The sequence below is a fragment of the Micromesistius poutassou genome, assembly GCF_964030765.1.
Source record: "Micromesistius poutassou genome assembly, chromosome: 24".
In the NCBI taxonomy this organism is placed as follows: Eukaryota; Metazoa; Chordata; class Actinopteri; order Gadiformes; family Gadidae; genus Micromesistius; species Micromesistius poutassou.
This window is the reverse complement of record NC_140294.1, coordinates 1,606,982-1,619,723: the sequence shown is the minus strand read 5'-3', so window position 1 is coordinate 1,619,723 and position 12,742 is coordinate 1,606,982. Positions and strand designations below refer to the sequence as shown.

Genomic DNA, 12,742 nt, shown 5'->3' with positions numbered 1-12,742 from the left:
TTCATTGCATTCTATTCCACAGAAAAAGACCCCATTCTACTTTTTGTACATATTTATTGAAATAAAAATCATACAGACATTTGATTGTTATCATTCATAATTCAGAAATATAAACAAATAAAAACTTATTTTTTAAACAAGACATTTTCAACATTTTCTACTTGCTGCTTTGATATTATTTTGATATTGGTAAACATATAAAAACAATCTGTAAATCAGACATTGATCAATAAAGTGTATGTCATGTAATCATGGGTTACATTTAATAAAAGTAAGGGTTATTATCTTATTGAATGTATCCTTGTTAAATGACAGCAGTACAACATCAAAGCAGTTCTCTCAGATCTCACATGGTAGAGATTCTAATTCAGGAAACAACATTAGTTGTTTTGGATTGTTTGATTATTTTATTATCAAACAAAGGCCCTAGTCTGTTTGATTGACAGGTGAGATGATCAGGGGGGCAGAGTTGTTACCTTCATAATAACAGGGACCTGGGCTGAGGATTGGATAGAGAGGCTCAGTAAAGGTGCAGCCGGTAGCAGAGTAGATATGAACCCTGGCTTCAACATCATAGAAGGAGACCAGACCCTCACCATAATCAACAAACACCCCCACCTTCTGGAGCTTAGCTCTCAGTGGGACACGGACATCAGGGTCATCTCTGAACACCAACCCATTCTTGTTGTAGTAAAGTGTCCAGTAACCCGTCTCAGGGGTCAAAGTGGTCACACATTTTCTGACTATGGACTCTCTGGCCACTCCTAAATACCAATAAGTCTTGTCTTTAACCTGGACCTCAAAGTAAAATCTCCCTGAGGAGAAGCTCTGCCTCGTGAGAACATATATTTTCTGTGTAAATCTCTTAGGGTTGTCTGGGAGTTTCTTCACTACATCTCCATGATGTACTTGTTTTCCATCCTCAGACAGTATGAGACTGGGATGAGCTGTATCAGGATCCAGAGTCACATCTACTTCATACTGCTGGACCCTCTTCAGTTCAGCAGCATCATGCAGCTTCTTCATCTCCATGTTCAGTGTCTCCTCCAGCTGATCCAGGGATCTCCTCAAGGTCCCTATGTATGACGGAGGACAGACCTCCACTGTCGTCCAGTCCCTGGTGGGTGGAGGATCCTTCAGGGATCTGAAGGCCTGGAGGAAGTGGAGGTGGTCTTTAGTGTGTGAGAGCTGCTTCACCTCTGAGCTTCTATTGGTCAGGTCTTTTATTTCCTGCTCCAGCTCTTTGATGAGGTCTTCAGCTTGTCTCTCTGTGGAGTTGAGTTTCTCTTTAACGGCTCGATGGAAATCATCCTTGCACTTTCCAATGCGGCGCTTCAGAGCGGTGAGGACCTGCACACTGTCAGCTATCTCTCTGTCTGCGTCTTTCTTGCTCATTCCTACTGTGTCTTTGATCTCCTTAATCTTTCTTTTTCTCTCCTGGATCATCTGCTGAACTTCAGCCTCTATCTTCCCCAGCTGGGCCGTCTTAACTTCATATTGCTCCTTTAGAGGTACAACAGGGTGGAACTTGTGGTCTGTCTCTGTGCAGAACTGACACACACACACCTGTTCAGTCTGGCAGAAGAGCTCCAGAAGTCGGTTGTGTTTCTTACACATCCTGTCTTCCAGACGGTCCATAGGCTCGACCAGCCGATGTTTCTTCAGGCCTGCGACTCTCTGATGTGGCTCCAGGTGGGTTTGGCAGTAAGAGGTGAAACACACTAGGCAGGACTTCACAGCCTTCAGCTGGGTCCCAGTACAGACGTCACAAGGAACCTCTCCTGGTCCAACACATCGCTGCTTTTTTAACGTTCTACACTGAGCAGCCATCCCTGATAAGAGGGTATTAACCTGTAGTTCAGGTCTAGTGTGGAAAATCTTGTTACAAACTGGACATTTGTACCGGACTTGTTCATCCCAGAACTTATTAATACAGGTTCTGCAGAAGTTGTGTCCACATGGTGTGGAAACTGGGCTGCTGAACACATCCAGACAGATGGAACATGAAAAGTTCTCAGACCAGGAAGTTTTAGCAGAGGCCATTCCTAAACACAGACGACAAGGTTTATGTATTGAGCAAGTTCATTATTTTCAGAATTCCATTACAGGAAGAGAGGTTTTAACTTCTATCAAAGTTGTTCTGTTTTACTCACCTTGTTGTGGTTTCTGTCTGTCAGACTACTTGTTCCAAAATGGTTTTATTTTCCTCCTGAAAGAGAGAACTGCTTCCACGTCGGATGGATTTGGTTTCTGGGAATGTTGAGTTTTGCTTCCTGATCAAGACGTCCTCTGCTCTCCTCCCCTAACACCTGGCTCCTCCCCAACTTAATATTGAGTTTAAACTGGTAGTTATATAAGGCTCATCTCTCAGACTCATAAAACAGCTGCATCACGTGACTCAGGGTAGGGCAGACAAACCAGACGAACAAGTTGACTATTCAGAGACATCACAGTCAATGCCAGCGCAGAGACAGCAAAACAAACCTAAAATCTGCCGTGGCATTTAACAATGTCACATTATCACTGGTGGTGCATTATGGGTAGCTTTTACATGCCAGGGACAAACAGTGTGAAAATCTGAAGTTATGGACAACTGGTTTTGTAGTTTGGTTCTAGTTGTTATTTAGGGTTATCCAGGTGTACAAGGTCACTTGCAGTCAAGTTGTGAAGAAAACCAAACACGCTGTGGGAGCTGGTCCCAACCCATTATCAGAATTTAAAACATGCATTCTGGCTGACGTCTGGTAGACGGAAGTTTTCCATTAAGGGGCGGGGCTTGGTTTCAGATCTGGTTTTCACCGTCTCTGGGGTGGAGCCAGAACATTTGATTCATGTAACCTGATAACCCAGAACTGCCAGTAACTTAAAGTGCAGTAGCATGTGAGTAATAGAGGGTCATTTGAGGGCATATTTACATACGTTTTTAAAAAGTTATGCATTTATGTTGAGATTAGGAGCAAGATGCATCCACATCACTACTATGTAACCCACTGCATCACCTTTCATCAATCAAACCACAACAAAACAAGAAAACACTTTTCAGTACGATGACTGTATGATGTCATCATATAAGGTTCTTTATTTCCCTGTTATACACACAAACACACGACACGCACACACACAAATGCGTGACACAAATGTGTCACCATACCAACAACTCAGCAGGAAACCAAAGTCGGTCAGTCGGTCGGTCAGTCAGTCAGTCAGTCGGTCAGGTCAGGTCAGGTCAGGTCAGGTCAGGCTCTCTCTCTCTCTCTCTCTCTCTCTCTCTCTCTCTCTCTCAATGCGTCATGGTAAACGGAAGAGTATATAGTGACAAGGGGGGAGAGCAAAAGATAGAGAGAGAGAGAGAGAGAGAGACACACAGACATACAGACAAACAGAGAGAGGGAGAGATGAATCAAACCAGATAAATCATTGACATGACCTTTAAGGCTAGTAGCTAGGCTAGTATTTAACCCCCTAAACCCTAAGCCCTCTACAGGACAAGGAAACACCCCCTAAAAGCCCAGAGGGAAGGAACCCTGGACCGACCGATAATAAAACACCTTAGTGGACGTTATGACGCTTCAGACGACACAACATTTAACACAACTGAGGGTGAGATGGTTAGCAAGGAGGTTGCTCATCAACGAGTTGTTGTGGGTTTCCTTTGGGTGCCGCTCCTCCCAAATTCTCCCAAACATTTTATTTTGCTCGCTTTGAGCTCACTAGAAAGGCCATGTCTGCTGGTGGTGTGCTGCGCTGCACACGCTACTTAAGTTTGAGTTTGTTTTTTTCATTTTAATAAACGGTGACTCAAGGATTCCAGGAATCCTTTGGGTGGTTTGAATCTCTGGTCCCTGGTGGCTCGACCGGTAGAGCTTGGCAGTTGGTGCCGCGCCCTCAGAGAACCACAGAACGGCCCGTAGTTCAGGAAGGAACTGAAGTCATTAATTCATTCAGGAATTTTAATTGATCATTCAAGCAGACATCTTTTCTACACTATTTATAGATCGGTTTGCATTATTTCTATTCGCTGACTCCCTCTCTAGGTGAAACACCTGCTCGTTCAGGCATCACCTCTGATTGGCTGATGGGGTGACCCGGTCACCTGCTGATTCAGGCATCACCTCTGATTGGCTGATTGGGTGACCCGGTCCCCTGCTGTTGCAGGCATCACCTCTGATTGGCTGATAGGGTGACCCGGTCCCCTGCTGATTGGGCGCTGATGCGACACACCTGTGCTGGGCTGATTGAAGCTGAACTGAAGGGGCGTTCACAGGGAGCCGGCAGCCCTGCAGCCCCACAGTGAACCAGGACTGTTGAGGGGCTCAGGGGACCCGGTGGGTTGGTTTGTTTAGACTCCTCGTCCAAAGGATCCCCAACGTCCTCCCTGAGCAGCCCAGACCTGGGCCTTCATCTCACTGGACGCTCTGGATACAAACGCCTGCTAATGGTCCTATTGTGAGTTATAGTTTGGCTAACATGATCTTCTATAGTTGTAGGGGAGAGAAGGTTTAGGAACCAGTCAGAATAGCCACATACAACAAGTCTTGTTTTTTATGGCATTGAGATTTTGTACAGCGCTAGAAAATATGTCAACGATTCTATGCTTTATTTTTCTTATCTCATCTCATTTGGTACAGGTAGTTCTTCCTGCCTGCAAAGTGTTTCAAGTTCGTACTTCTTTTTAAATGGAGTACGTACACCGGGGGTGATTCCCTAAACCACGCGGTCGGTGGCTTGTCCAAAGCGTGTGACGTCATCACTCAGCCAGAGTTCAGCACCTTGGAGAGCGACGGCGCAAGACGTCTCCCACTCTGTCCTCGACACACCCGCCACCAAGCCGACGCCATATACACGTTGCATTAATTTAACACCTTCTTGTTATTCAACGATGCAATTCTAATAATACTGTGAGAACGAGACCGCAGACGACTCTTACCAGAAGGGCTGATCAAAATAAATTAAGAAAGAAAGTAACTTAAACCTTAATCATGCGATAAAATGCAAAAAAGAGAATCATGTCTCACAATATTAAATAAATAGTCTAATTAACTGTGTACTGTGTACTACAAAAGAGTAGCATCAGGGGCCCACAAAGAACGTTCCGCCCCTCTGTGGCGATACCCGCTCCCGCCACTGGGTGTCGCTCATAACACTGATTATGGGAATGCTGCTTGTATGCGCCAGGGCACAGGTAGTAGACTATAGCAAAGTCTACTACATAAGTCTATAGCAAAACGGGTATTTACACACGTGTAATGTGTATGCAAGACAATACTTAACACAATCCTTGATGAGCTAGAAAGGAGAGCAGAGATAGGAGAGAGGAGGAAGAGAAGAGAGAGGAAGGAGAGAGGAGAAACTAAGATGAGAAGATGGAGAGGAGAGAAGAGCTGACAAGACAAAGTCACGATACTCACACACATGTAGTCACTGTGACCTTTGTGTAACACATGTGTGTTACACATGTTGGGTTGTTGCATGGTGGACATCAAAAGTAAATCAACTCATCAGCTGTTTTCTATTTTTATTTAAATCAGAAAAGTTGTCATACATTCATACATTTTATTGTGTTTTCAATCATGATTCAGAAGTAAAACAATGATTTGATTATTATGATGCAAATGAATCCCTGAAAATAGTTCTACATAACTGCAACCATAAACAATTGTATAGCAGTAAACCATTAAAAAAAACTGAGAAAAAGGACAATGAAGTACATATATATTGTAATGTAATCATTTAGTTCTCTCAGATCTCACATGGTAGAGATTCTAATTCAGGAAACAACATTAGTTGTTTTGGTTGTTTGATTATTTTATTAACAAACAAAGGCCCTAGTCTGTTTGATTGACAGGTGAGATGATCAGGGGGGCAGAGTTGTTAACTTCATAATAACAGGGACCTGGGCTGAGGATTGGATAGAGAGGCTCAGTAAAGGTGCAGCCAGTAGCAGAGTAGATATGAACCCTGGCTTCCACATCATAGAAGGAGACCAGACCCTCATCATAATCAACAAACACCCCCACCTTCTGGAGCTTAGCTCTCAGAGGGAGATGGACAGGAGGTTTATCTTTGAATACCAACGCATCCTTGTTATAAAGAATATTCCAGTAACCCGTCTCAGGGGTCGCTATGATGTTACCTATTATGTTGATGGACTCTCTGGCCACTCCTAAAGACCATGCAGTCTTGTCTTTAACCTGGACCTCAAAGTAAAATCTCCCTGAGGAGAAGCTCTGCCTTGTGAGAACATATATATACTCTGTAAATCTCTTAGGGTTGTCTGGGAGTTCCTTCTCTTCATCTCCGTGATGTACTTGTTTCTCATCCTCAGACAGGATGAGCGTGAGATAAGCTGTATCAGGATCCAGAGTCACATCTACTTCATACTGCTGGACCCTCTTCAGTTCAGCATCACGCAGCTTCTTCATCTCCATGTTCAGTGTCTCCTCCAGCTGATCCAGGGATCTCCTCAAGGTCCCTATGTATGACGGAGGACGGACCTCCACCGCTGTCCAGTCCCTGGTGGGGGGAGGATCCTTCAGGGATCTGAAGGCCTGGAGGAAGTGGAGGTGGTCTTTAGTGTGTGAGAGCTGCTTTACCTCTGAGCTTCTATTGGTCAGATCTTCTATTTCCTGCTCCAGCTCTTTGATGAGGTCTTCAGCTTGTTTCTCTGTGGATTTCAGTCTCTCTTTAACCATTTGGTTGAGATCATCCTGGCACTTTTCAATGCAGCGCATCAGAGCAGTGATGATCTGCAAACCATCAGCTATCTCTCTGTCTGCGTCTTTCTTGCTCATTCCTACTGTGTCTTTGATCTCCTTAATCTTTCTTTTTCTCTCCTGGATCATCTGCTGAACTTCAGCCTCTATCTTCCCCAGCTGGGCCGTCTTAACTTCATATTGCTCCTTTAGAGGTACAACAGGATGGGACTTGTGGTCTGTCTCTGTGCAGAACTGACACACACACACCTGTTCAGTCTGGCAGAAGAGCTCCAGAAGTCGGTTGTGTTTCTTACACATCCTGTCTTCCAGACGGTCCATAGGCTCGACCAGCCGATGTTTCTTCAGGCCTGCGACTCTCTGATGTGGCTCCAGGTGGGTTTGGCAGTAAGAGGTGAAACACACTAGGCAGGACTTCACAGCCTTCTGCTGGGTCCCAGTACAGACGTCACAAGGAACCTCTCCTGGTCCAACACATCGCTGCTTTTTTAACGTTCTAAACTGAGCAGCCATCCCTGATAAGAGGGTATTGACCTGTAGTTCAGGTCTAGTGTGGAAAATCTTGTTACAAACTGGACATTTGTACCGGACTTGTCCATCCCAGAACTTATTAATACAGGTTCTGCAGAAGTTGTGTCCACATGGTGTGGAAACTGGGCTGCTGAACACATCCAGACAGATGGAACATGAAAAGTTCTCAGACCAGGAAGTTTTAGCAGAGGCCATTCCTAAACACAGACGACAAGGTTTATGTATTGAGCAAGTTCATTATTTTCAGAATTCCATTACAGGAAGAGAGGTTTTAACTTCTATCAAAGTTGTTCTGTTTTACTCACCTTGTTGTGGTTTCTGTCTGTCAGACTATTTGGTCCAAAATGAGTTATCTTCCTCCTGAAAGAGAGAACTGCTTCCACGTCGGATGGATTTGGTTTCTGGGAATGTTGAGTTTTGCTTCCTGATCAAGACGTCCTCTGCTCTCCTCCCCTAACACCTGGCTCCTCCCCAACTTAATATTGAGTTTAAACTGGTAGTTATATAAGGCTCATCTCTCAGACTCATAAAACAGCTGCATCACGTGACTCAGGGTAGGGCAGACAAACCAGACGAACAAGTTGACTATTCAGAGACATCACAGTCAATGCCAGCGCAGAGACAGCAAAACAAACCTAAAATCTGCCGTGGCATTTAACAATGTCACATTATCACTGGTGGTGCATTATGGGTAGCTTTTACATGCCAGGGACAAACAGTGTGAAAATCTGAAGTTATGGACAACTGGTTTTGTAGTTTGGTTCTAGTTGTTATTTAGGGTTATCAAGGTGTACAAGGTCACTTCCAGTCAAGTTGTGAAGAAAACCAAACACGCTGTGGGAGCTGGTCCCAACCCACTATCAGAATTTAAAACATGCATTCTGGCTGACGTCTGGTAGTCGGAAGTTTTCCATTAAGGGGCGGGGCTTGGTTTCAGATCTGGTTTTCATCGTCTCTGGGGTGGAGCCAGAACATTTGATTCATGTAACCTGATAACCCAGAACTGCCAGTAACTTAAAGTGCAGTAGCATGTGAGTAATAGAGGGTCATTTGAGGGCATATTTACATACGTTTTTAAAAAGTTATGCATTTATGTTGAGATTAGGAGCAAGATGCATCCACATCACCACTATGTAACCCACTGCATCACCTTTCATCAATCAAACCACAACAAAACAAGAAAACACTTTTCAGTACGATGACTGTATGATGTCATCATATAAGGTTCTTTATTTCCCTGTTATACACACAAACACACGACACGCACACACACAAATGCGTGACACAAATGTGTCACCATACCAACAACTCAGCAGGAAACCAAAGTCAGTCAGTCAGTCGTCAGGTCAGGTCAGGTCAGGCTCTCTCTCTCTCTCTCTCTCTCTCTCTCTCTTAATGCGTCATGGTAAACGGAAGAGTATATAGCGACAAGGGGCGAGAGCAAAAAATAGAGAGAGAGAGAGAGAGACACACAGACATACAGACAAACAGAGAGAGGGAGAGATGAATCAAACCAGATAAATCATTGACATGACCTTTAAGGCTAGTAGCTAGGCTAGTATTTAACCCCCTAAACCCTAAGCCCTCTACAGGACAAGGAAACACCCCCTAAAAGCCCAGAGGGAAGGAACCCTGGACCGACCGATAATAAAACACCTTAGTGGACGTTATGACGCTTCAGACGACACAACATTTAACACAAATGAAGGTGAGATGGTTAGCAAGGAGGTTGCTCATCGAGCAACGAGTTGTTGTGGGTATCCTTTGGCCGAAATTCTCCCAAACATTTTATTTTGCTCGCTTTGAGCTCGCTAGAAAGGCCATGTCTGCTGGCGGTGTGCTGCGCTGCACACGCTACTTAAGTTTGAGTTTGTTTTTTTCATTTTAATAAACGGTGACTCAACGATTCCAGGAATCCTTTGGGTGGTTTGAATCTCTGGTCCCTGGTGGCTCGACCGGTAGAGCTTGGCAGTTGGTGCCGCGCCCTCAGAGAACCACAGAACGGCCCGTAGTTCAGGAAGGAACTGAAGTCATTAATTCATTCAGGACTTTTAATCGATCACTCAAGCAGACATCTTTTCTACACCATTTATAGATCGGTTTGCATTATTTCTATTCGCTGAATCCCTCTCAAGGTGAAACACCTGCTGGTTCAGGCATCCCCTCTGATTGGCTGATAGGGTGACCCGGTCCCCTGCTGATTGGGCGCTGATGCGACACACCTGTCCTCCTCTTATTGAAGCTGAACTGAAGGGGCGTTCACAGGGGAGCCGGCAGCCCTGCAGCCCCACAGTGAACCAGGACTGTTGAGGGGCTCAGGGGACCCGGTGGGTTGGTTTGTTTAGACTCCTCGTCCAGAGGATCCCCAACGTCCTCCCTGAGCAGCCCAGACCTGGGCCTTCATCTCACTGGACGCTCTGGATACAAACGCCTGCTAATGGTCCTATTGTGAGTTATAGTTTGGCTAACATGATCTTCTATAGTTGTAGGTGAGAGAAGGTTTAGGAACCAGACAGAATAGCCACATACAATGAGTCTTGTTTTTAATGCCATTGAGATTTCGTATAGCACAAAAAATCTACGTTTTCTTTTTCTTATCTCATCACATTCAGTGCAGGTAGTTCTTCCTGCACTGAAGTGCAGTGTGCAGTGTTCCACATTTGTACCCCTTCTTAAATGGAGTACGTACACCGGGGGTGATTCCCTAAACTTCGCGGTTGGTGGCTTGTCCAAAGCGTGTGACGTCATCACTCACCCAGAGTTCAGCACCTTGGAGAGCGACAGCAGAAGACGTCTCCAACTCTGTCTGCTGCGGCTGTCCTCGACACACCCGCCACCAAGCCAGCAGCCGAATGCTGCTTGTATGCGCCAGGGCACAGGTAGTAGACTATAGCAAAGTCTACTACATAAGTCTATAGAAAAACGGGTATTTACACACGTGTAATGTGTATGCAAGACAATACTTAACACAATCCTTGATCCTTGAGCTAGAAAGGAGAGCAGAGATAGGAGAGAGGAGGAAGAGAAGAGAGAGGAAGGAGAGAGGAGAAGCTAAGATGAGAAGATGGAGAGGAGAGAAGAGCTGACAAGACAAAGTCACGATACTCACACACATGTAGTCACTGTGACCTTTGTGTAAGTGTGTTACACATGTTGGGTTGTTGCATGGTGGACATTAAAAGTAAATCAACTCATCAGCTGTTTTCCATTTTTATTTAAATCAGAAAAGTTGTCATACATTCATACATTTTATTGTTTTCAATCATGATTCAGAAGTAAAACAATGATTTGATTATTATGATGCAAATGAATCCCTGAAAATAGTTCTACATAACTGCAACCATAAACAATTGTACAGCAGTAAACCATTTAAAAAAAACATGAGAATAAGGACAATGTACAAAGTACGTATATACTGTAATGTAATCATTTAGTTCTCTCAGATCTCACATGGTAGAGATTCTAATTCAGGAAACAACATTAGTTGTTTTGGTGGTTTGATTATTTTATTATCAAACAAAGGTCATAGTCTGTTTGATTGACAGGTGAGATGATCAGGGGGGCAGAGTTTTTACCACCGGCATGAACACATGGGCAGAGGATTAGATAGAGAGGCTCAGTAAAGGTGCAGCCAGTAGCAGAGTAGATATGAACCCTGGCTTCCACATCATAGAAGGAGACCAGACCCTCATCATAATCAACAAACACCCCCACCTTCTGGAGCTCAGCTCTCAGTGGGAGACGCACAGCAGGCTCATCATTGAATACCAACACATCCGTGTTGTAGTAAAGAATCCAGTAACCCGTCTCAGGGGTCCACCTGGTCTGATCTTTTCTGTTGATGGACTCTCTGGCCACTCCTAAAGACCATGCAGTCTTGTATTTAACCTGGACCTCAAAGTAAAATCTCCCTGAAGAGAAGCTCTGTCTCGTGAGAACACATATATACTTTGTAAATCTCTTAGGGTGTTCTGGGAGTTCCTTCACTACACCACCATCATGTACTCGTTTCCCATCCTCAGACAGGATGAGTTTGGGATAAGCTGTATCAGGATCCAGAGTCACATCTACTTCATACTGCTGGACCCTCTTCAGTTCAGCATCAGGCAGCTTCTTCATCTCCATGTTCAGTGTCTCCTCCAGCTGATCCAGGGATCTCCTCAAGGTCCCTACGTATGACGGAGGACGGACCTCCACTGTTGTCCAGTCCCTGGTGGGTGGAGGATCCTTCAGGGATCTGAAGGCCTGGAGGAAGTGGAGGTGGTCTTTAGTGTGTGAGAGCTGCTTCACTTCTGAGCTTCTATTGGTCAGATCTTCTATTTCCTGCTCCAGCTCTTTGATGAGGTCTTCAGCTTGTTTCTCTGTGGATTTCAGTCTCTCTTTAACCATTTGGTTGAGATCATCCTGGCACTTTTCAATGCAGCGCATCAGAGCAGTGAGGACCTGCACACCATCGGCTATCACTCTGTCTGCGTCTGCTTTGCTGCGTTTTACTGTGTCTTTAATCTCCTGAATATGTTTTTGTCTCTCCTGGATCATCTGCTGAATTTCAGCCTCTATCTTCCCCAGCTGGGCCGTCTTCACTTCATATTCCTCCTTTAGAGGTACAACAGGATGGGACTTGTGGTCTGTCTCTGTGCAGAACTGACACACACACACCTGTTCAGTCTGGCAGAAGAGCTCCAGAAGTCGGTTGTGTTTCTTACACATCCTGTCTTCCAGACGGTCCATAGGCTCGACCAGCCGATGTTTCTTCAGGACTGCGACTCTCTGATGTGGCTCCAGGTGCTTTTGACAGAAAGATGTGAAACACACTAGGCAGGACTTCACAGCCTTCAGCTGGGTCCCAGTACAGACGTCACAAGGAACCTCTCCTGGTCCAACACATCGCTGCTTTTTTAACGTTCTAAACTGAGCAGCCATCCCTGATAAGAGGGTATTGACCTGTAGATCAGGTCTAGTGTGGAAAATCTTGTTGCAAACTGGACATTTGTACCGGACTTGTCCATCCCAGAACTTATTAATACAGGTTCTGCAGAAGTTGTGTCCACATGGTGTGGAAACTGGGCTGCTGAACACATCCAGACAGATGGAACATGAAAAGTTCTCAGACCAGGAAGTTTTAGCAGAGGCCATTCCTAAACACAGACGACAAGGTTTATGTATTGAGCAAGTTCATTATTTTCAGAATTCCATTACAGGAAGAGAGGTTTTAACTTCTATCAAAGTTGTTCTGTTTTACTCACCTTGTTGTGGTTTCTGTCTGTCAGACTATTTGTTCCAAAATGGTTTTATTTTCCTCCTGAAAGAGAGAACTGCTTCCATGTCGGATGGATATGGTTTCTGGGAATGTTGAGTTTTGCTTCCTGATCAAGACGTCCTCTGCTCTCCTCCCCTAACACCTGGCTCCTCCCCAACTTAATATTGAGTTTAAACTGGTAGTTATATAAGGCTCATCTCTCAGACTCATAAAACAGCTGCATCACGTGACTCAGGGT

The 12,742-nt window shown here is 44.8% G+C and overlaps 2 protein-coding genes across 2 annotated transcripts; both read right to left on the bottom strand.

Annotated features, from left to right (window-relative positions):
• Positions 1-426: 426 nt before the first annotated feature.
• LOC311369842 (E3 ubiquitin-protein ligase TRIM39-like) lies at positions 427-2,073 on the bottom strand (the record flags this gene model as incomplete). The annotated part of the gene is made up of 1 exon (XM_084488061.1): positions 427-2,073. The coding sequence occupies exon 1, from the start codon at positions 2,041-2,043 to the stop codon at positions 427-429; it is 1,617 nt and encodes a 538-aa protein (XP_084344187.1). The 5' UTR covers positions 2,044-2,073.
• Positions 2,074-5,825: 3,752 nt separating this feature from the next.
• Positions 5,826-12,380, bottom strand: LOC311369735 (uncharacterized protein; the record flags this gene model as incomplete). Its single annotated transcript, XM_084487947.1, has 2 exons — positions 5,826-7,439; positions 10,779-12,380. 2 exons carry the CDS (start codon positions 12,378-12,380, stop codon positions 5,826-5,828), a joined length of 3,216 nt encoding a protein of 1,071 aa, XP_084344073.1.
• Positions 12,381-12,742: the final 362 nt, after the last annotated feature.